Source organism: Anser cygnoides, chromosome 26 (assembly GCF_040182565.1).
Source record: "Anser cygnoides isolate HZ-2024a breed goose chromosome 26, Taihu_goose_T2T_genome, whole genome shotgun sequence".
Taxonomy (NCBI): Eukaryota; Metazoa; Chordata; class Aves; order Anseriformes; family Anatidae; genus Anser; species Anser cygnoides.
Window position 1 is genome coordinate 6,178,517 of NC_089898.1, and position 23,203 is coordinate 6,201,719.

General features: G+C 49.1%; 2 protein-coding genes across 11 annotated transcripts; both read right to left on the reverse strand.

Moving 5' to 3' along the window:
• Positions 1-659: 659 nt before the first annotated feature.
• STAMBP (STAM binding protein) lies at positions 660-18,559 on the reverse strand. 4 transcript variants are annotated; one of them, XM_013199227.3, is made up of 10 exons: positions 18,123-18,559; positions 16,085-16,325; positions 8,416-8,491; positions 7,671-7,766; positions 6,587-6,953; positions 5,827-5,951; positions 4,736-4,873; positions 3,473-3,585; positions 2,968-3,067; positions 660-2,509 (listed from the first exon to the last, which is right to left on the reverse strand). In XM_013199227.3, exons 2-10 carry the CDS (start codon positions 16,297-16,299, stop codon positions 2,453-2,455), a joined length of 1,287 nt encoding a protein of 428 aa, XP_013054681.3. In that variant the 5' UTR covers positions 16,300-16,325; positions 18,123-18,559; the 3' UTR covers positions 660-2,452. The 4 variants fall into 4 exon arrangements, with proteins under 4 accessions (XP_013054681.3, XP_066839376.1, XP_066839377.1 ...); XM_066983275.1 differs by lacking the exon at positions 18,123-18,559 and adding an exon at positions 17,688-17,781; XM_066983276.1 differs by lacking the exon at positions 18,123-18,559 and adding an exon at positions 17,659-17,743.
• A 116-nt stretch (positions 18,560-18,675) lies between these two features.
• Positions 18,676-23,030, reverse strand: DUSP11 (dual specificity phosphatase 11). 7 transcript variants are annotated; one of them, XM_048055053.2, is made up of 9 exons: positions 22,858-23,030; positions 22,688-22,763; positions 22,041-22,172; positions 21,316-21,439; positions 20,692-20,752; positions 20,317-20,363; positions 20,121-20,196; positions 19,861-19,942; positions 18,676-18,814 (listed from the first exon to the last, which is right to left on the reverse strand). In XM_048055053.2, exons 1-8 carry the CDS (start codon positions 22,890-22,892, stop codon positions 19,900-19,902), a joined length of 594 nt encoding a protein of 197 aa, XP_047911010.2. In that variant the 5' UTR covers positions 22,893-23,030; the 3' UTR covers positions 18,676-18,814; positions 19,861-19,899. The 7 variants fall into 7 exon arrangements, 6 of the variants coding, with proteins under 6 accessions (XP_047911010.2, XP_047911013.1, XP_066839382.1 ...); XR_010826624.1 differs by having other exon boundaries at positions 18,758-18,814; positions 20,307-20,363; XM_048055056.2 differs by lacking the exon at positions 19,861-19,942 and having other exon boundaries at positions 20,307-20,363.
• Positions 23,031-23,203: the final 173 nt, after the last annotated feature.

Here is a 23,203-nt window from a genome sequence, read left to right on the forward strand (position 1 = left end):
TATATGGGTAACATTTGTGCTTTAAACTACTCCAGCCGCCGCTCTGAGGATAGAGAAGCCGGCAATGGGGCAATGGGAGCTCTAACATGGATTTGAGTCTGATCCAGTGCCCGAGGCTGAGACAAGCATTGCTCCCTGCCTGCGGGTAAGCCCCCCAAAACATTCAGCCCTCATTGTTGCAGAAAACAAAAATTCCTGCAAATCATGGTTTCATTTAGGCTTAGCTCATACCAAATTCAACCTCATTTTGAGTGATCTTAAGGTACAATAGAGTCACATCTGCTCAAACACTAGCAGCCCTGCCATAGCTGGACAGATGGGATGGCTTGGAGGGACACGGGATTTCAGAATTCATTCCGAAGCAAAAAAATGATGACTCAGTGACCCTAAGTGCAAAAATGCAATTAAAAAAAAACAAAAACAAAAAACACACAAAACAGCTCTGAGAGCATGGCAGGGTGTGAGGCAGCAGCCAGCCACTGACATGAGAAGCGCAGCTCCTGTGTCGGGCCACACTGCAAGGAATTTGAAAAATTCTCCACCAGGGTTTATTGGTCACTCGGACAGCTTACAAAGGAAGCAGTGATTTGCCACCAGCTCCTCTCCCTGGCTCTCTCTGGTTGATGCTGGGGTCAGCTCAAAATCAAGACCTTCAGGGATAGGGACTTAAGACAAATTTATTGTGATATGCACCATGAAATTGAATGAATTACTGCTTCAGGAGACGACAGGCTGGAGAGCGGACTGCTCCCTTCCATGTACAGCTGTGAGATGAATACCCCTACGTCAAGGCAGCATAACCCACCTCAGAGAACAGTTAAAATAAACTAGATCTCACAGTTAGTTCCTAAGGATGCCATGAAATCCCACCACTTCCCTCCTGCTGCCACAAGGAGTCTGTTTCCAAAACCGCAAAAATGATTGCGGCAGCAGTTTGTCACACAAGAGCCAAGGAGGTGGCTGTTGCAAATAAACAAAAAACATAAATAAATTGATTCCCTCACCACTCTCAGAAACTCCCTACACCTTGCCAGCCTAACAAGTTAGCTCAAAGAAAACAAGCAAGAAGAGAAGTCCATAGGAGATAATACAATCCCTCTGTATTAAGCTGTACACCAACAAATTTTGTTTGCCATTTTGTATTTAGAAGTACACGGACACGACCTGTATAACACGTATGTATGTATCCCAGGTGGAAAGGCAGCTCCTGCTTTTCTTTCCTTACCCACACGGACATGTGCTGATCATCAGAGCATCCTGCCAAAGAATGTGGAAAGGCTGTACATCACGCTCCGTCCTCTGAGGCAAGGTAACTTTCCACCTTTCAATACTACTTTTTCCCTTTCAAAACCAGCATAAGTGAGGGTGGAAGTTCGGCACAGACAGCAAAGGGAAGCAAAATCATTGCTTGTTATCTGATACGAGTAATTCAGAGAAGGTCCCCAGCTGGGGTACTGCATAACAGTGATGTCACGGAGCACTTGTTTTGGCAAGGAGAGACTTTGAGAACTGAAGAGGCAGTTGTGAGTGGTAGTGTTTGAGGACTGAAGGAGCACAACCTGTCCACAAGCTTGGGCAAGCAGCTGAATCCCAGGGTGTGTATCAGTCGTGGAGTCCACCAACAGCGCAGCCAAGAGATGGGAGAACCTCCTCCATTGGATTGCCAGCACAAGCCAAACCCAAGCCCCCACCGGGCAGCCCAATGCAACAGCTGGAGCGAATGCTCCATACAGGAAAAGGAATAAAGTAAGGAGACACTCCTCAACGTTGCTAGAACTAAGCAGTACTGCATCCAGGTACGTTCTCCCCGAAAACACCGAAATAGGGGTTTCCCAAAGGAAGGGGAAAGCACAATGGTTGGGCCCCTTCTTGCTTCACTGGGCAGAAACCTTGCAGCACCAGCAAGCAGGACATGTTCTAGCTTAGAAGACTGGTCAGCAAGGATGGGCTCTTGACTGGGGTGAGAGGTGTTAGGAAGGTTTAATTTTAAACTACAGCGAAGATTCATCTACTCCCAACCAGCCACACTCAGGCCACAATTTATCAACCCAAAAAGAGAGGCAAAGCGAAGTATGGGTTAATTTGGGCAAGTCCCACTTCGGAAAGCACTTGAAGTGATTTCACACCTCAAGGTTGCAGCAATTCAGGAACCCCCCAAGATGCTGGTCAAGCCACAGATTAAGCAATTGCTTCAGTGTTAGCTTCTGTCTGAATTTCCAGTTAGCTTTTCCCCACACCTTGAACCTCAGCACCACGTCACCAGTCCAACACCAGGCAACAAGATTTCACATGCTCCCACTGAGGTCAGGGAACTGATTCCACTGTGACTACTCAGGGAGGAAGGGGGGGTCATTACACAGTAGAAATCATCTGCTACAGGAGGAAAGAAAAACTTCCCTAGGCATGGAAGGAAGGTAAGATGGTTTTACAGTAAACGGTTAAGGCAAGAGGCCTATCGGAGATCCATCAGTACCACATCTCTCTCGACTACTGACACGTGATTGCAGGTCTGGAAGAGAGAGGAGAAGAAAGAAGGGACAGGGTGTTATTCAGATATTTCCACAGCTCAGGTGAGTCTCCTCAACCTCCTGAGGCAACCTGCACCCAGTGGCTTTCACAGGACTGCTCTCTCTTTGCAGGGAAGAAACCAAGACAGACCAAAACTAGCACCCCGCCCAGTACAATGAAGAGACCATTGCAGGATACAAATACAAATCTCTCCCTCAAATACAAACCTTTGCTACTGCCTGGATCTGTTTCTACGGATAAGTGCTCTGCATCACACCTCCAACACACGCTATCAAATCAGAAATCTTTCGCATCTCAACTTTAGTGAGAAGCAAATCCCTGACTCTCTCCTGTCCTGGGCCATAGCCTAGCATCTCAATACAGATATAAACTCAAGGGAAGTGTCCAGTATGCTAACATAGAGTACTATAGCCCCAGGTGCCCTGTGGGGTGACTTACAGTGAAGAGAGGAGGGTCTTTGGAGTGCGGGTGGAATCCTTTCTGCCGGCAGGAAGAGATCTCCTCCAGACCATGCTCTGTCAGCTTGAAAAACCCTGTCCTAGAGCAAATAAACACATGCTCTGTACAACTCAAGCCTCTGCAAATAGAAGCAGCTGCTCCTGTGTTTGAAAGAGCATGTCTGAGTCTGCTCGTCTCAAGCACAAGATACAACACATGCTGCAGCATGCTCCTCTCCAAGTCTGTGGCTGCAGACTGGCCTCCTTTCATGGGTGGGCAATCAGATACGACCCTCCCTGAACCAGCTCAGAAGAGCCATTGGATCATACACTCTTTCAGCCTCTTCTGGTAAAACTTTTCTCACATTACTTAAAATTTTATTCCTACACCAGGAATCCAACAGAAAAAAGGTGATGGTGAACAGCTGTTCAAAACTTGCTGAAGAGACCTCCTGTCCAGCCACAGGCAGAGGGAAAGCCTTGTCCTTCCCCATAACCATACTTACTCCTGGTATTTTGGAGAACACACAATAGCAATGGACTCTGGCAACATCATCTGATAGGAGCAGTGTGTGTGCAGGTCCACACTGGAGAGGAAAGCTGTTTGCGTGGGGTGAGTCTGAAACACATGACAAAATGAGAGGAAATTACAGCAGGGTTGGAGAACTAGTTCAAACAGACTGCGGCTGCCAAGTGGAGGTCCTAATGGAGAAGAGGCACAGCGGACCTGCGTGCACACTGAAAGTGGCTTTGGATTACCCCAAAACATCTGTTCCTCCGTTCCATTTGGAAAAAGTACAGCAGATACTCTACATTTCTGGCAACGTCCTATGCAAATTCATATTTTAATGCACAACACTTTCCTTGCTTTAAATGCAGGGCAATCACTTGACATGCTTCTGCAGTGCAGCTATGTCTAAGGCACCAGACGCATATAATACTGCCATGAAACTTCAAGATAACCCGTTGCACCAAGATGGTCAAGAGTTGTACAATCACAGGCAACATCCAACTTCCCCAGCTCTGGCTGAGAGCTAGATTTTATAGCCTAATTCCTGCAGAAATGTTTTTCCCCTTTTCTCCTTTTGCTTCTTAGGTTTTTGTTGCCAAGACTAGGTCAAAGGTATTCTTGAGGGTCCCTGGATGTTACAGGGCTATCACTGAAGAGTTAACACTGGAAGCAGACACCCTACACATATCAGGCACATCCAGCAGGCATTTATTTGTCAGAACCTTTGAGGCAGCTGCTGCTTTCGAGAGATTACTCAGCAGCACCAAACGTTTTGCTTGGCATCGATCCGACTGCCAAAGGCTCTGTGGGGACAGGCAGCAGGGCAGCACTGGAGACAGTGGAGGAATCTGGAGCTGGCACATCCCGCAGCAGAGCAGCACACAGCTGTCTGCAAAAAGCTGTGCTCCCACAGGGACGCATCATCGGAGAGTCCAGGCACTGACAGCAAGAGCTCCATGTGGGAGGCTGCAATGTTCTGATTTTAGCTGCATGAAACACGAACTTCAAGCCCAACATCTAATTTCCAAAGGGACTGATGCTTTAGGAAGGGATCTGAACTTAAAATAGGCCTGGATTTCTCCAGCAGTATGAGTAGTGACAGAGACTGCACTAGAGAGAGACAAATCCAACTAAAAAGATGCTGCCAGCTCCACGCTTTCTCCTCCAGTAAATCCTCCTTCACCAACCCATCTTCCTGCACCCCTTTTCTCCCCAGCCAAATACAAGGCCAGTCTGGATGTGAAGATGAGAGACTCACATGGATCCAGCCAAGTGTAACAAGGCCATGCTGATCCTGGATCAGGAAAAGTTCCTCCTCATTCTCTGTGTTGCAATAATCAGGGCCTCCATACTGCTTGGGAACGATGACGTGGGTTATCGTGAACTCATTCCTCATCTGCAAGGCAGCACAGGGAGGCTGTTACCCTCCAGACACCCCCCAAAGAGGAAACACTACTACAGTCCACTGGTGCAAGGTAATTTCTTAAGCTTTGGGAATGAGGCATTTCTGCATTCATCACTCAGGGGTCCAGCGAGGGAAATAGCAGCTCTAGAAAAAAGCCCACGAGTGCATCTACCATCCTTGTGCAGGTCACAGAAATGGTACTGCAGGCTACTGACAAAGGAGTCCTAGATTTTCAGTATGAGCTGGCCGTGGCTTTGCCATGCAGAATACCCATAAGAACTCAGAGAAGCCCTGGACACCCAACCAAAGGAAATCTCCTCACTCACTAAGAGCTGATGACTCATATTTAAGTAGTCACCAAGCATCTGCAAGCAGCTGGATTGCAGAAAGTTGCCACATCAAGCTATTTAATTTGAAAGCAAATTTCTCTAAGCGTAACAGCCCCAGTTGACGGGGCATAGGCTGGAGCTGCCAATATGAACCTGTGCAGGCAAACTCTCTGAGGGAGAATTGTCTTCAGCCTGTGCTTGCACAGCCTCGTCTTGGTGAGCGTCCTAGCTCACAACTGGGACCCCAGTCCTGCTGATACCAAAAGGACAACTCACTGAGCTGCCTGTCACGGCCAACAAAGGAGCACTTGAGGCAGGTAATCAGCAGAGCTATCAAAGTGAGAAAGGAAGCAGAACATCAATGGGGACCTGGTAGCCGTCACCTCACATTGACATACACTCCTCACATACAGCCTGAGGAAATCCTCCCATAAAAAGGAGGAAGAGGAGAGGCAGACCAGCCCTAACACTCATATGAAATCCTAGTCATCAGTGAAACTGCACTATGGCCTTTCACAGCCAAGTCAGGGTCCTCTAGCCACTTCCAAAGCTATTACACTTTAAGAAAAAGCCTCTGCACCACTTAAAGGCTCTTAATTAGTATTACCACCTTACCAGCTTACCGCAGAGGATCCCACACGTCTCCACTCCTCGGACTGTGTTGGCATCAGCCAGCTGGAGGAATTTCTGGCACAGCTCCCTAGGGACAATGACCTGGCGAAGGGCATCCATGCTTGCAACTGTGAGAATTAGGAACACAATGAGCAATGATAGCTGGGGACACCAGAGAGATATTCCCTCAGGTCAGTACCTAAAAGGACTAGACTGAAAAACTTCAGCCTGCAAACATAAACTATTTTAATGTTTACACTTACAGGGGCAGCCACAGATAAAGTTACCATTAATACCTCTTTCAAAATAGGGTAAGAGATACACAGAACGATGTTTAGAAGTCTGCCAAAAGCAGCATTTCGTTAAAGAAAATGAAAACACAAATGCTCAAAAAATGTCATTTAAAGATGTTTCTCTGGTCAAGAACCAGTCACCTGGAAACGTCTGAATCAGTATTTCAGAATCATGTTTGGAAAAAGAGGAGAATTTGGTCAAGCTACTAGGAAGACCAAAAGCCAAACAGACTGTAGATTTTTGATCAGTAGAGAGACTGGGGCCCAATTAGCAACAGGAGACAGTTCTTCCCAGCCCTGCAAACCTTTGCTGGACAGCAGGGAGAACATCCAGTAACTTGGAACACCAAATCCCCAGAAGGGATGGGGCTCCGATGAGATACTTCCAAGAGCCAGACAAGAAGCTCAGCTCCTCAGCTGCGTTTGGCTCAGACCCAGAAAGGGAGAAGGGTGCACCGATATGTACTAACTGTTTTCTGTGTTCCCCAAAGCACTAGGTTTCAAAGATCTGTCCACAACAGGAGGTTTGGGTGAGACAATCTCCACTGATGGACTTGCAGGGTGAACTGGAGAGGCAGGAACCTTTGGGGTTGGGGGCTTTTCCATGTCAGGGATGAGGGGTCCATCCAGAGACTCTGGACTTGGCTCTGGCTTTCCATATTCCTGCACTATCCTCAGACGTTCTTTCTCCAGCTCCTGCTGTCGAATCATCTCCTCAAAGACATGAAACTGCTCTTGCTCTGCCTGCTGCTGCTTCATCAGGGCTACACGATTTCTCTCCTCTTCCAGCTGCTGCTGCAAAGCCAAGTTGCGTGCAAACTCCTCTTCCTCCTCTTTCTGTAAGGAGAAATATGCCAAAGGACACCACCAGATAGGGGAACACTAGACCAAGGTAGAATATGGAGCCTATGCCATTCCTTTAGAGCTGTAGCTTTGAACCTGCTGCCTGTAGACCCTCAGCAATCACAGCAAGACTACTTCTAAAGCGTCTGCAGAAGGTAACCAACAGAAAGTACTTCCTGCACAGAATCTTCACCTTGCAAAACAGAGATCAGCACTTCCATCAGCAAAGCCTGCTAGACCAGAGCAGTAAACTGTTGCCTTACCTACCCCCTTGTGTGCGATTATAATTCCAGATTGGGAAAGTGCTATTTCGGAGATAGAGAAATCACAGTAAAACTGACTGCAGAGTTTTCTGCTTTGCACACAGAACCCCATGTCCTCACTCATGCTGCTATGAGCTGAGTTTCTGAGTTATGACTCAGACCCAGACCTCACACTGGGACAAAAAGAAAAAAACAAGTAACAGTCCCAGCTTAGACTGCCTCCAAAATGTGCTATGAAATGATGTATAGGGATGCTATGACAGGTTCACCTACATAATGACAGCAGAGACATGACTGGGACAGCCTCGTGCCACAGGTGATGAAGAAGTACCCTGTAAGCTCAGGCCACCCAGAATTCACATTCTCTAGCACCCAGGGAGCCCTGCTTTCTTCCAAGGTCTTTCTGGCTGAGGGTTTTCTGACAAGCCTCCAGTCTACTCTCACTCACCTTCTGCTCGTTGTACTTAGCATAGTCCTTGGCGTACCTCTTTAACAGCTCCTTCTTGAGCTCTTCAGCTCTGGGGAAGGCTACTTCTTTCAGCTTCTGAAGGAAGGAAATACAATCATAAGTGCAACAGCCCCAGGGCAAGAAAAACAGGACCAGAATGGACGCAACAATTAATGGATTCTTGGAGAGAATAAACCTTGTTCTTTTTCACAAGGCAGGAAGGTCCTGAGCAGCTCCAGCACCACTGGCACATGGGCTGAGAGTATGCAGATGGGCACATTGTAGCAGTGTGGCACAGACAGCACCACCACCAGCCAACACAGAGCAAGTGCTTAGGCAGTGCAGTCCTTTGTTCTTCTAGTCAATGCTGAGCAGAGGAGCAGTAGCTTCTTGTGGCCGTGAGCAATCTCCAAGGATCCCCTGGTAAGTCTCTTTAGGACCACTGCACCCAGCTACCACACAGGGAAAAGCCACACAGTGTTTAAAAAGCAAAGAGTTTAACATGAAAGAAAGGATGCCCCAGCGCTCAACAGAAAGTAAATTGGATGGATACAAGAACAGCCAACCCTGCACAAGTACGACGGAGTAAGAGCCCAAACTATAACTCCCAAGGGGTCAGGGCTGCCTGGTCAAGCCAAGGCTTCTCAGACTTTGTGTGGTTCCCAGAGCCACCAAAACCCAAGATCTACAACCCTAAATCACTTCCAACAGCAGCCACTAAACACTTGGCAACATTACTACTTACTTTCACTGTTTCCTTCTTTTCAGGTATGACAGCGGTTTTGTAATCACGATGCCTTGGCAGCTTCTCAATGAAGAGCCTGTAAACACAGGAGAGAAACTGCATTTTTGAATCCCAACAGAAAGGGGCAAGCACGACACAGTAAGTGGGATTTTGGGGGGTACAGTTCATTCCCTTCCAGCACAGTATCCCTCCTCCGCCACTTCCCTGGGCGCTTTGCTCCTGCAATCAGGACGGCTGTCTGCCTTTCTACAATAAACCGCCCATCACTTCTGAGCTCTTCATGACACACAGGGAATCTTGTTCAATCCTAGGATAGCACCTTGCACAGGATTTTTCTTCCACCCAGGCTTGGAGATGATCCTCAGGAATAAATATGTTTGTTTTAAACAGAAACATTGATAAACCAGTCTAAAACATCAAGGACACTGGCAGTGATTCAGGAACGGCACCTGCCTACACCTCTGTGAGCATCCAAGGGGAGAACAGGCAAACTCAAGGATTCAGCTGACTCATTGCTCACACCATCCTTCTGCATGGGGGAAGAAAACAATTTCTGCAAGAGATGGGAAAATTAACTCAGACCTTGAAAAGAAAACCTGCAGGTAGGCTAAAAGCAAGTTCACAACATCCTCAGCTGCTACATCAGAAGTCTTTTGGCTCTGTTGCATGACAAACCCGGGAAGACAGGGCAGTATTTCAGACCTTTCTGGGCAGCAGGGCTGGTTCTAAGCACACTTCAAGACTGAGCTCAACATCACCTTGCTCCCAGCACAGCTATGAACAGGTTTCTCAGTAGCCAGGATAACAGCTCCCACCAACTTCCAGGGAGCAACTCAGGACACAAAGGTGAAGACACAGAGAAAGAGCACTGCACGCACAACAGCAAGGTGAAAAGCCCATAGACACGGGGAGGTTCACTCCTGCTCAGCTCTGTAGAGTTCCCCAGGCTTGAGGCATCCTCAAGTTACCTCTGTGAGCACTAAACCCAGTGTTGCACCCAGTGGTGCACTAAACTGTGTGCTCAGGGTGAGCTCACAGCAAGCTTAGCAGGAGACAAGGGCTTGGCTAGGAGACAAAGCACCTGCAAAGCTTTGGATGCAATGCAAAAACACCTGCCCTGCTTCCTGGCTTTTTGCTACAACGCTCCAGCATCTGAAGGAGGATGTCCCCCAGCTCCTTCAGCTACAGCAATAAGCAGCCTCATGCACGTACACAAGGAAGAAGGGTAGAGAGGACTAGACTGTGCCTCAGGGAGCAGCATGAACAAACCAAGCAGAGGCAAGTGGGAAAGACTCAGCAGGAACAGAGTGAGAATGTTCCTCACACTGCGAGGTCTCTGTGTGTGCAATAAACCCAGCTCCTTTAAAACCCCAGTCCTCTGGGAAAAGTGAGGACTTTTTGCAAACCTGGCTCCTGTTTGCCACAGAGGGCATGAGGATGCTCTTGCCAGACACCATAGGATCGGCACAAACACGTCACACCACAGAGAAGCTACTACTCCATCCAAAGCCACTGGTGAAGTCCCTGCTCCTAGCTGGTGGTTGCAAAGTAGGTCACCGTGTCAAGAGGACAAAACAAGGCTGCGATCACTGCCAAGAGATTGCAGATTAAAATGGAAGAGAGTAATTGCAAAGGATTAAGAGCAGAGGCTGGATTGGAGAGGATGGAAAAAACAGCAGAGGCAGCTGGCTTCCCACAAGTCACGAACGGGGGGAAACGCAGACAGCAGGACACAGCAAGGGCTTTGGGCAGCCAGAGGAAGACTTTGAGGCAAGACCATGCAGCAGTAGGCTGAGGAAGGAGGCAGAGGAAGGGCAAGAATGCTTCATGATTCCTGTCCACAGCCCAGTTGAGGCTTGGCAGGACTTAAACCCGCAGCTCCCATCACCAGAAGTTTTGGGCTTGTTCAAACCTCTGACTGCTCCCAAGTCCACTATGAGCAGCAGCTGCTTGGCACTGAGTAGCCACATTACAGGCTATTTTTAAGCACTACTATGGTACACGTGCCAAGTCAGAGTCTCTCAAGTCCTTTAACACCCCACACAAACTCTTGGAGCCAATCCTAGCAGCTCACAGCCACACAGGCAAACCAGGAGTCCAAATACCACAGGAAATTCTACTGCTTGATAGAGTACCATGGGACAAAGCCCTGGAGGGGCCTGAAAAAGCTGGTTAATATTCAGGGATCACCTCCTCTAAGCTCAGGAGCAATGCATCCCAACAAAGAGGAATTCAGGCAAAAACACCAGGAGACCTGCATGGAGGAACAAGGGGCTCCTGGCCAAACTCAAGCAAGAAAAGGAGGCCTAGAGAGCATGGAAGCAAGGACAGATGGCCTGGGAGGGATACAGAGACATTGTCTGAGCAGCCAGTGGGGAGTAATTGCCTAAAGTGACTAGGAAAATTAAACTACTACTCACATTTTAAAGAAAATGTACAGCATTGAAGAGGCTTTCAGGCTAGGGCGTAGCTGCATTACCTGAGCATTCCCTGCGCTTCCAACCTTAGATGCTACCGCACTGGGGGAACCTGGTGTGCTCGCTCTATGGCACAGTACGGAGCGTAGAGCGGAGCAGAGACACTGCGGCTAGGCTCTGTGACAAGAGGGGGACTCGATTGTTCTTGTATTGGTCACCGAGACTGATAGATTGCACGTTTGCTACCCTGAGCCAACGACCTGTCATGTTTTTGACAAAATGCTGTACTCCAGTGAACTTTTGCTCATTATAATATCATTATAATACCAAAACACACCTCCATCCCAAAAGCTACCCGCCTCCAAGGTGCGACCACCCCTCACTGAGCACGCGCTCTGAATTTCTCAGAGCCTACACCTTTAAACGAAAGTGAGAAAACTTTGCACCAATCGTAACTGAGGTATGCCTGACTGGAGTCACTCAAGCTCCACCTAAAAGACAGAAAATAATATAAATTGGCTTAAGAGAAAGGGGATGTTAGGGAAGATACCATCGTCAGCGGAGATACCATAACAAGGAAATATATCATCACGAGGGAATATAGAATCATGAGGGCCTCCTGACTTCTGGGATCTGTCGACGGGCTGAGCCTCCCTTCCCCTCCCCCCCCCCCCCCATGCACACACACTGAGATGCCTTTGGGTGAGATTTGAACACTTGGTCATACGAGGTGTCTCCGTGGAAACTTAGAAATCTCTAGAGTCTTTGTGCCTTTTAATGTGTTAATTTCCAGGCTGTGCACCTGTGCATTTCAGGCATGCCAGCTTGCTTTTGCAGACAGTAAATTATCACTGGCAATCCAAAGAACCTGTGTACCCTGTGTACCTGTTGCTGTAATAAATCACACTTAATTGCATTGTTCCTAGTCGTGATCTCATTGAACGTGACTAGCGGATGGGCGTGTTACACTGTTGGTGAATCCATGACCACGATCATTCAGTACCCTGACTCTGACCGGACCTGGAACGGTTAATCAGCTACACCCCTTAACGCGACAGCCAGGAATCAGGTATAGAAAGCCAAAGTCCTTTTAGAATGAAACTTGGCCAAGGATGTCATGGGCAACAAGAAAGGCTTCTATAGGTACATCAGTGATAAAAGGAGGACTAAGGAAATTGAGGGCCCTTTCTTGTAAGAAATAGGAGACCTGGTCACCCAGGATATGGAGGCTGCTGAGGTACTCAATGAATTTTTTGCCTCAGTCTTCACTGACAAGAGCTCCAGCCACATAGCCTGGGCCCCAGAAGGGAAAGGCAGAGACTGAGGGAATGAAGAGCCACCCACTGTAGGAGAAGATCAGGTCTGAGACCACCCAAAGAACCTGAAGGTGCAGACATCAATGGGGCCTGATGAGATACCTCTGCCAGTTTCCTCAGGACCCACGGATGTAATTGCTAAGACATTGTCAATGATATTTCAGAAGTCGTGGCAGTCTAGTGATGTTCCTGCTGGCTGGAAGAGGTGAAACAATCCCCGTTTTAAAAAGGGAAGAAAGGAAGACCCAGGGAACTACAGAAAACATGGCTTCACCAAGGGAAGATCATACCTGACAAATCTGGTGGCATTTTACAGCACTGGTTGACAGAGGAAGAGCAACTGACATCATCTACCTGGACTTGTGCAAAGCATTTGACACTGACCCCCATTATATCCTTGTCTCTAAATTGCAGAGACACGAATTTGATGGATGGATGACTCCTTGCATAAGGAATTGGCTGGATGGTCACACTCAAATTGCTGACGTCAAACAGTCCAGGTGATCAGTAACGAGTGGCGTTCCTCAGGGGTCAGTACTGGGACCGGTGCTGTTCAACATCTTTGTCGGTGACATGGACAGTGGGATCAAGTGCACCCTCAGCAAGTTTGCCAATGACACCAAGCTGTGTGGTGGTATGGTTGACATGCTGGGGGGAAGGGATGCCATCCAGAGGGACCTGGACAGGCCTGGGAGGCAGGCCTGTGCGAACCTCATGAGGTCCCCCCTCTGCTCTGCTCTCATGAGACCCCACCTGGAGCCCCGTGTTCAGCTCTGGGGCCCCCAGCACAAGGAGGACCTGGAAGTATTAGAATGATTCCAGAGGAGGGCCATGAAGATGATCAAGGGGCTGGAGCACTTCTCATATGGAAACAGGCTGAGGGAGCTGGGGTTGTTCAGCCTGTAGAGAAGGCTCTGGGGAGACCTAATAGTGACTTTCCAATATCAAAAAGGAGCCCACAAGAACACAGGAGAGGGACTCTTTGTCGGGGAGTAGAGTGATAGGTCAAGGAATAATGGTTTTAAACTAAAAGAGGGTAAATTTAGATTAGAAATAATGAAGAATTTCTTCACTCAGAGGGTGGTAAGGCAATTGAACAGGCTGCTCAGAGAAGTTGTGGATGCCCCATTCCTGCAAGTGTTCAAAGCCAGGTTGAATGTGGCTTTGGGCAACCTGATATTTTGGGAGGTGTCCCTGCCCATGGCAGTAGGGTTGGAATTAGAAGATCTTTAAGGTCCCTTCCAACCCAACCCATTCTGAGATTCTGTGTCTTCCAAGGTGAAAGACTGGTGTTCGTAAAGTCCAGCCTGGTTATTCTTAGAAACATCCATGACTCCCTCCTGCACATTATCGAGTGGGTGGGCGACAAGCTTCATTTCAGCATGGGAAACAGAGGTGCTGAGCAACCAAAGGACCTAGACGAGACTGAGCATGTAGCTGGGGGCTGAGCAGGGAACTGGCTTGCCTCAGTGGGAATCTTAGCGTGGATCCATCTCCTGACTACCCCACATCCAGTCAAGATTCTCCCCAGACTGATGCCTCTGCTAATCAGGTGCAACTACACAGATCTGACTGTGTAATTCAAGCCTTGAGATCAGCCATAGGGAGCATCATGTAGGGCAATAAAGAGAAACCTATCTTCCTAAAGCCACGCATAAAATCATAGAAACACAAGGTTGGAAAGGATCATCTAGTCCCAAGTGTCCTCCTATCACCAATACTGCCCACTAAGCTACTAAATCATATATCGTAGCACCTTGTCCAGGCAATTCTTGAACACGGCGAGGGACGGTGACTCCACCAACTCCCTGGGCAGGCTGTTCCAGCACCTGACCACTCTTTGAGAGAAAGATGCAGTCCACACCAAGCCACAGACTTACTCCTGAGGACAGTGTTCTTGCTCCCAACAAATTCACCATGTGCAGGGGTGCAGCCAGGAGCCTCTCACATGCTTATCAGGGCTAGAATCCTGCCCTTCATAAAGTTCCAGCTTGTACTAGTCTATATGCTCCCGTTAAGGAGCTGGTCTTTGAGGAAAAGCAGCCAAACCCATAGCTGCAGCATTGACCAGAGATTTGGCCTTAAGCATCAGGGAAAAAAAATCTGGTCCTGTTTCTAAAAAAGAGGAAAGCACAGCAAGTCCTATCAGAGGCTGCAACTACAGTCCTATTCTTGCCTTCCAGGTCACAGCCTCGGGGAAGGACACCTCAAAAACTGCAGGTCAAGCCTCCTGCTTTCAAAAGAGCTACACAGCATTACACTTCTGATTAAAGAAATTAGATGATGACATTAAGCTTTTATCTTCGGATAATCCAGGCTGGCAGCTCATATTCATCAGTGTGAGAAATCACACCCCAAAGGGAAAGTTTTTCACCTTTCCTGCAGCCCAGCAGCCAGGCTAACGTAAATGCCGCAAGTATTTGAAAGCTACTGGAGAGAAAACACACTTGCACTTACTGCTGTAATGAAACAGCGAAGGCACGTTTAGTTCATTTGTTTAGTTAGAGAAGAGTTTCTCCTTCAGCCCCAGCTACGTAACCAGCCTGGAAAACTTCCCGCGGGTTTTACACTTCCCAGCTCCCTGTGCAGCCTCCTGGGGCGCTCGCTACTATGACCATAAAAGCTTAGGAAGTGCAATGTGGGAAGCAACGCTAATCAAAGAAAAATGTGTTGGGTTTAAAGAGGCTGAGGCAGGAACCCTGTGCACAGACGCAGGGCAGGAAAATGCCCATGGAGATGCCAAGCCTGTTCTGGATAAGGAGGTAGCGAAGCAGAGAGCAGACTCAGCCCTTTGGCCATTGAGTGAAACTGGGTGAAGATGGCAGGATTTGAGGATTTTGGCCAAAAAGCCTAAAGGAACGGAATACTCGGTGCCATTGAGATATTTTCCAAGGGTCACAACTTTCAGCCCTGTGAGCACATGCAGGTGCATCTAGAGGCACGCATTTGCTTCTCTCTTACTCTGAGCTGCTCAGACAGAAGCCAGACCTGATACCACGTCACCACGTTGGCACGGTATATGCTCAGCAGCGTGGCTTTCAGACCCAAGATGGCTTGTTCCTGGCCAGCTGCAGAGGTGGCAGCAAGGATGTCTGTGCACTTGTCCACATGTACAGCCCCTGAGCTGGAGACCCAGCAGCTATGATACCATACAGGGTCTTGGATGGGTTTATATATAACCTGGGGCTTTCTAGAAGGGTATTCAGGACCCATGGATCTCACGCACTGTTCAAGCCAGTTGACTGGTGTCAGGTTGTTCAAACTCAGTACTCTTCCTCACATCATTCCTCAAAAAGGCGTGGGTGCCTACGTACATGCATAACAGGGATGGAATTATATTATTTCCAAGAAGTAGAACTAAACCTTGAATACTACATAACTGATTTCTGCACTGAAGTAGGAATTTGCTGCCTGCTGTAAAAGGTTGTAGTAGGTTAGACATAAAGCAGGCTTCTCCTCCAAAACTGGTTTATCAAAGGACCATGGAAACAGCCTGTATCTGCTCCAGAGAGCTACCTGATACTGAGATCTTTGGCCACTTATCCTTGCTAATCTGCATGACATCATGGCTATCGAGACCAACCTAGCCACAGGGAGCCAACACCTCTCTTGCTGGAGAGGAGTTGCTCTGGGAAAGAGGAATACAAGGTACGCCTGATTTTAAAGAGAATTTCTACCTACATCCTGCAAAGCAGTGAACAGTGTTTTTTTGTGCTTCTACCTCACACCTTTGCAACATTTCCTGGTCACTTGAACCAGGCTGGTTGTATCTTTGCCTCTGCAATTCAAAACCAGCAAAACTCTGGACAGAACCTGGTTCTTCGAGCTTCGCAAGGCCTCACCATGTTTGTACACACACACAAAACACGCAACATAAAACCCACAGCCCCTTGCACCAACACAGGTTACTTGCAAATGAAGCAGAGCTGCTCTTACGTGATGTACTTATTGTACAGAATGAAGGCATGCTCAATATTTCCCTCCTCTGAGTAAATCGTCGCCATGCGGAGGATTTCCACGCCAGAGCGGTAGTAGCGTCGCGGTGGGACATCCTCATTCACTTCAACAGCGCTCCCCATCTGGATCAGGCTTCGGACACGCTCCTCAGGCGGGAGGCTGACATTGGCATGGTCAGGCATAATGAAGCACATCAAAGTTGCTGCAGCACTGACTTACTCTGCAGTGGGAGGAAAGTCAAGTGTGTCAAAACCACTGTAGTAGACCAGGTATCTCATCCAGTTTCCTTTAAAGAAGCCAATCCTCCAGCGGAAAAGCACTTAATACCCAGGTCAGGTAGTTCTGAGAGAGGAATCTGGGGGAAGCTAGGCTCTTTTTGGACACAGCACTTGGATATTTACCTTTGCAACCTGAAAGACAGCCACAAATTCAAGATCAGTCCCCGGCAATTGAGTTCAACCCAGGGTTTGACCAATCTGAATCCTACCCAAAATGGCTCTTCCTTGCTAATTGTCTCTCCATGCAACACCACCAGTGCCACGCGCTAATCTGGGGCAAACTGGCAAAAGCATTTCCTTTGGACTTGAGCAGCAGAAGCTTTGCACAGGGTTTTTGCATGGCAGCATCCACTGCTTCGCTTACACAATAGTGATGAGGGCTGCAGGCCACGCTTCTGGGCGCTGCTGCTCAGCAGAACTGTCCCTACCCATCAAGCTCGAGCCTACATGGCTCTTGCCCAGGCACAGGCGCTATCCTTCTGTTCCCTGTGCTGTGGGAGGCACTGCCGTCACGCCAGGAATGCACCTCAACCTGATCTGTGTATCTACCTTCTGCCTAGCTCCTACAAACACCTTCTAAGCCACGGCACAAGCCAACAGACTTGAAGCCAAGGAAATGCTGAAATCACCTGGGGCAGAGAGCCCCAAAAGTCTCCTCAGCACTCTCCCCTACACTGAAAGCTCAGCTCCCCTGGAAAAGCCCCCTCGGACCATCGCGAGGGTTAAATTTCCTATGAAATCACGCTGCTGAATCCAGAATGCCTTCTGAACCTTCCGGCTATGTGAGGCTTCCCCACAGCTTCTTCCTAAATGGGGGAAAGGTCCCAGCCAGAGCGAAACGCTGCCCAGCGACCCCGAGCAGCGGACGCATTGCCTTTCTGGGGTTACCTCGGAGGAAAAGCCCTTTTTCGATGCAGCGGGCTGGTGCTTCTCAGGCCTCACCTCAGAGGGGAGGGGCGCTCTTTCCCTAAATAAGGCCTGCGGGACTGGGTCCAACCAGCAACCGCTGCCCCCAGCCGCTCCCTTACGGCACCCGACAAGGCCGCGGCTGCGAGCAGGACCTGGCCTCCCCTATCCCGGGGCGCCGCCGTGCCCCCGGCCAGCAGCGCCGCCTCCTCGCAGCCGCTGCCCCCCCGGGGGGCGCGGTCCCCTCGCGGCTCCCCCCCCCCCGCTTCCCCCAAGGGGGAGGAAAGGCACTTCCCAACCGGCTGCCGGCCCCCCAACCGCCGCACCCCGTACGAGGAGGGGACGGGGAGAGGCCGCCCCCACGGCCACCTGCGGGTGGGCCCCGGCCCGAGCCCGACCTGCGCCGGGACGGAGCCGCCGCCGCCGCCGCCGCCGCCTCCTCCTCCTCCCTCCCTCCCTCCCTCCCTCCGCGCTTCCGGGTTGGCGCCGGGCCCCGCCCTCCCCGCCTCGTTCTCAGCAGCCAATCACGAGCCGCCACCGCATCCGCACACGTCGCAGCCGCCTTCCGCCCGGCCCTGCCGCCGCTTCCTGTCCCGTATCGCCGCTACGTGGGGGGCGTGCGTGTGTGTGTGGGGGGGAGGGGCGGGCGGAAGTCCGGCTTCATGACGTCAGCGGAGCGGCCCGGGCCTTAAAGGGGCCGCTCTCTCCCAAGAGCCCCTAGCACAAGGCCCGCTGGGCTCCTCTCTGCCGTCGAGCCGGACGAACGGAGCCAGCACAAAAAGCGTACGCGCCGCAGAAATTTATCAAAAGTGGACGAGAAGAAAAAAAATCACCTAGTGACAGGCCAGATCCTGTTTCTTCACGTTGCCAAGTATATCGTCAAGAAAAGCCCTCTCTGTTGAAAGTTACAGACATGTTCCCAAGGACATTGCTTTAGGACCAATCCAATTCCATTTATTCTCTGCATCTCTCGATAAACTGGGGAGGCCGGTATTTGACACAGGATTTCGAAAATTCTATGTCAGTTGTAAAAAGTACCCAGAGAAAAGGTAAAAAAAAAAAAAAAAAAAAGAAAAAAAGAAAAAAGGAAAAAAAGAAAAAGGAAGGAAAAAAAAGGAGAGCTGTACTGGTCTCACGAACACCTTCACTTGCAGTTCCCAACATCCAGCTCAGCAGCTGGTGGATGCCACAGCAAACTCACTCATTCAATCAGCCGCAGAGCTCCTCCTGGGTGAAAAAAACAGCTCTGGCTTTTGGTGTATGTTTCTACACTGTCACAGGTTTCTTACGCCACCGCCTGCGTTTCCTGGCCACGTGTATTTCCTGCGGTTGGTGCTGGGAACTCGGAGCTGGGAAGCACAGTCTGTTGTGCTGCGTGTTGTAAGGCAACGAAACCGGACAGTTTCCTGGTCCCAAACTGCAAGGCCACCTTTGCTCAGCCACCCTGTGTTTGTGCACAAGTTCCTGGTGTTGCGTGGGTGCCTTGTGACCTTGCTTGCGGTTCTTCCTGGTACAGCCAGAGTTTCTGAAAGAAGATCTGGAAGTCAGTATGAGGAGAATTCAATCCCCTTCAGTCGCTCTGTGTACACAGAGACTGAAAAGGCTGAAAAGTTCAGAATGTCTTCAGCCCTCTGGGTTTACCCAGTCCCTTTTACCTCAGCTTGAAAGATATGATGGCCAGGAAGAACAGCCAGCTATCAGCTCATCTCCTACAAGCTGCTTTCTTACAGCTGTGCCACAGGAAGGGAAGTTTCCAAAAGAAAGCATCTTGTATGCCCCATAAAATAAGGGCTGAATAAAGCACTGTCCCACCAGCAACAGGCACTGGCTACATCTGCTGCTGAGATGCTTTTGCAGCTCCCACACCACCCAGTGATGCCCAGCCTAGCTCATGCCCCAAGCAAAGAGGAAGCTCTTTAACTGCATTTATTGCTCCCCCATCGTTCTTCCAGATAGGGTGACAGAAAAAGAGCCTCTGTTTCACTTGAGGTGAAGAACTGCCTTGCTCAGCACAAGACTCAAAGAAAAGTGCTCTTGCCCCTGAAGTATCTTAGCTTGAGAATATTTCAGCCTTCACAGGAACCAGCACCACCACTGTCAGTGATGTTATTACAAATCTATAGGTTCAAGCACACTATTCAGAGGCAAAGAGCTTTGCACATGCTGCTGCAGGCACAAGGAACACTTCAACATTAACAAGCTTGAGGGAGATTCCTATCTTCACTCGCTCCCAAAAATGGCAGGGCAACAGATGCTGTCATGTATGTAGCAGAGTTGCATCTAGACTTGTAAGACCACAAGTTTAAGTTTCTTAAAAATGAGTAAACAGCCTTTTTTGTTCTCTCTGCTCAGCTATACTGTATGTATAGAGGCAAGAAGCAAAAAAACCTACCTCGGCATTGCTAATGGGAATTGTTCTGAATGGTGCGGGTGATGTTCAACCATCTGCTTTCTCGCATTTGATGTAGTGTCTGCTTTTCCTTTGAGGAGGTCCAAGCCCAAATTCTTTACTCCACAATTCCTTAAATAGATCTCTAAATAAATCTCTATGACATAACTGGGCCTACATACCATTTGTCAAGTGATCATAACAGCTCTTTTACATGTAAATCAACTCCCCTTCACATTCTTCCTCCCTAGGACAGCAGCAAGCCTGTGAAAAGGCCACATAGGAGATCTTTAGCTCCCAGTGTCCCAAACTGCCCGCTTTCCTCCTTATTCACTGGCTCCACTTGACCTCCATCAGCCGGAGCTAGACAAGTTTAAAATCTATCTATATCCTGACAGCAGTTCTCACTTCATATGTGCACTCAGGCACACAAAAGGCTTACTTCTTTCCAGATCTTTTCTGAAGATCTTCAATATAGTTCATTCTCTCAATAGGATGCCCTCGAGCTCTGTTGAACACTGAAGAGAGAAAAGTCTGAGTTATAACAACATTTCACTAGAAAAAGCCTGAAGCCATCTAAAATCACAAGCCCATAATAACATTTTATATCTTGACAAGAAGAACATACATGTACGTACAGTCTATTGCAGCATTTGGCTCCATGCCTTCAACATCAATTAGGTACCTGAACAGATTAACGAGAAAGCTCTAATAACACAGTTAACTACAGAGATATTGACAGATCAGACGCAATTCAAAAATAAAGTGGTGGGAAGTTTTTAGAGCTCGTTTACAAGCCAGAATCTAGTAGCAGTATTTTGTAGTTTCTTATCCTTGATTTTAGCAAACCCCTAACAACAAAACCTTCTCTAAACTTAAAAGCTTCATATTCTTGCCAGTTGGGGATTACACAGGTCACTTGACTCTTGTTGCAGCAGTAAAACATTTCCTTCTCGAGCAACATGAAGCTGGCAATACCACCACCTAGTTCAGTTTGACCAAGGACAACTCACCTACAAACCAGGTAGCCAGTTCTGTTCAAGCCATGTGTGCAATGCACTCCAATAAGTTTATCTGTAACACATGGTAATCAGTTTATATTTTTGAAGTGTTCTTTTTCCAAAACCAAATCAGAGCAAAAGAAGCCCATTTTACATTGTTCTTCAACAGGGACACCAGCACAGATAAACTGAACTGATTGTGTAACAAAATCACCACCTTTGTGTCTAATTATCACCCCTGATTTTAGTTCATTAGCTCATTTAATTCTGTGGCCTCATCTGCATGGTCACACAGCTCACTGCATGGAAGGTATATTTAAAAGCTCTATGAAAGGCTGGCCTGCATTTCCTGAGCACTAACAGCTTCCTGTTACCAAAACGGGATTGGTATCTATGGGCAGACTAGACACAGTCTCAATTTCAATTAACGCTTGGCTCGCTGCTAATTATCGAGCCAGCATGAACTCCTTTACTACAATAAACTGGTCTCACTACTGCATCGACATATACATGCCAAGACGAGGAAGGGAAATTCATGTTGTGCACAAAGGTTAATGAAGAACACTGCCAACCCCAAGTCTTCCGTGCCCCTCCCATCAACAGCACTTGTTAACGTAAAGGAAAATCCACACTTACCATTGTCTTTATTGTCTCTCAAGAAGTTTTTTACAACACTCTTGAATTCAAAAATGGTCTGATTGTTTGGTATTTCATGTCCCATTGTCGAGATCTTTGAGTAGCAGAGCGTGGCTGGTAGTTCCTACAAGAAACAAAGAAGGACAATAATTTTATAAAAAAGTGCGAAGATTCTCACTAATTAGAGAGCCCTGTGACAGAAGATACAAGAAGACAAGTCTTCCAACTAAGTCCAGAAGAGTGGCAACACAGTTTTAGGTAAGAAAAATTCTCTTTCATTTCTTTAAACTTTATTAATACTCCAGAGCAACCTATTTGCATTTTTGTTCCCTGTGCCTTTGCTCCTTCCTTTCTTGGAAGCACAAAGCACACACAGAAGCTGGAACAACTTTTCCAACTAATATCCACACATGTGATACCACAAGCAAAAAAATATTTGTAATCAGCTTTTAATTCAGGTAAGCGTGTAAAAAAACACCTTTACAGTACCTCCAAACCTGTGATGGTTGTAAAAAGAAGAGTTGAAGACCACAGTCTTGCACTTGATCAAGGATGAAAACTGCATCCCAATGTCCCTGCAATGCTCAACCTCATCCCTTTTCCAGAGGATTTGAGTGCCACACGCTCTTTAAAGTCACCTTCGTACAAGAAACTTCTTCCCAATTATTAGCAATATTAGGGCTTTAAGAGAACTTTACTTTCCCAACAATGCGACCAAGACTGACCTCTGGCCTGTAGTAGCGAGTTGTGTATGTCAGGTCAATGATCAAGCCCAGCTCTTCCCCTTGCTCTTTAATTTTCTTAATGAGGTCACGAGGTGAAAACCTCTCCTCTGGATGAAGGTTGTGATCAAAATTCTGAGGGAAAATAACATTCAATGACAGACATTAAATGCAGGTGCACTGCGACTGGAGGGAGGAGGCTTGCACTGCCGAACCTCCTGAAGACCATCCTTTTGGGGAAAAAAAAATGAAAAAGACACAAATGGCCAAAATCAAGAACAGACCCATGTCTGTGTTGCACTGTGCCAAACCAGAACAAGCTCTGGACCGTTAACTGTTTTGGGACTGTTCTGCTAAGGTATTCCAGGAACGACTAAAGACTACGACAAAACATTACAGGGCGGCAAACGTGCTGAGGAACAAGCTCGAGTTTGGCGAGGGCTTTAAAACGGGCCTGGTTCCCGTGGAGGTGCAGAGGCAGCACTGCACGCTGCCACCAGCTCCACTGCCCCCGCGGGGCCACCCACGAGCGAGCGCCAGCCCTCGGAGACGGGGGGCACCAGAGCTCGGGCGCCGCCGTGGGGCCTGCTGCGGCACCGGCCACGTCGGCAACCGCCTGGGGCCGCCCTCGACCCCCTGCCCGCGCTCACCTGCCTCAGGGGGACCTTGAAGGCGATGAAGCGGGTACCCGGCAGCCTCCGGCCCAGCGGGACGTAGTCGGTCCACCTGAAAAGGGAAGCAGAGGGACATCAACCACCGGAGCCCCGCTCCCGCCGAGCCCCTGCGGGAAGGGACGGGGTGCCCCGGGGGCGGCACCCACCGCTCCGGTACGCGGCAACCCCCGCGGCCCGGCATGGCGACAACCGCGCGGCCCACCGGCGGCGGAGCCACCGCTTCCGCTTCCGCTTCCGCCGCCCCGACACCGCGCGGCCGCCGTCCGCACGGCACCGGGAGGCCGCAGTCCGGCCGCGGCTACGGCGCCCCCTGGCGGCACAGAGCGGCACCCGCCGGCACGGCGCTCCCGGCACTGACGTCACTGCCAGGGTACCGGCGTGACGTCACCGCCCGCGGCAGCGACGTCACTGGCTGCCAGCACCCCCAGAGCAGCGGGACGCCTCCCGCCCGCCTCCCCCGGCACCGCCTGGGCACCCGCTGCCGTGCGGAAA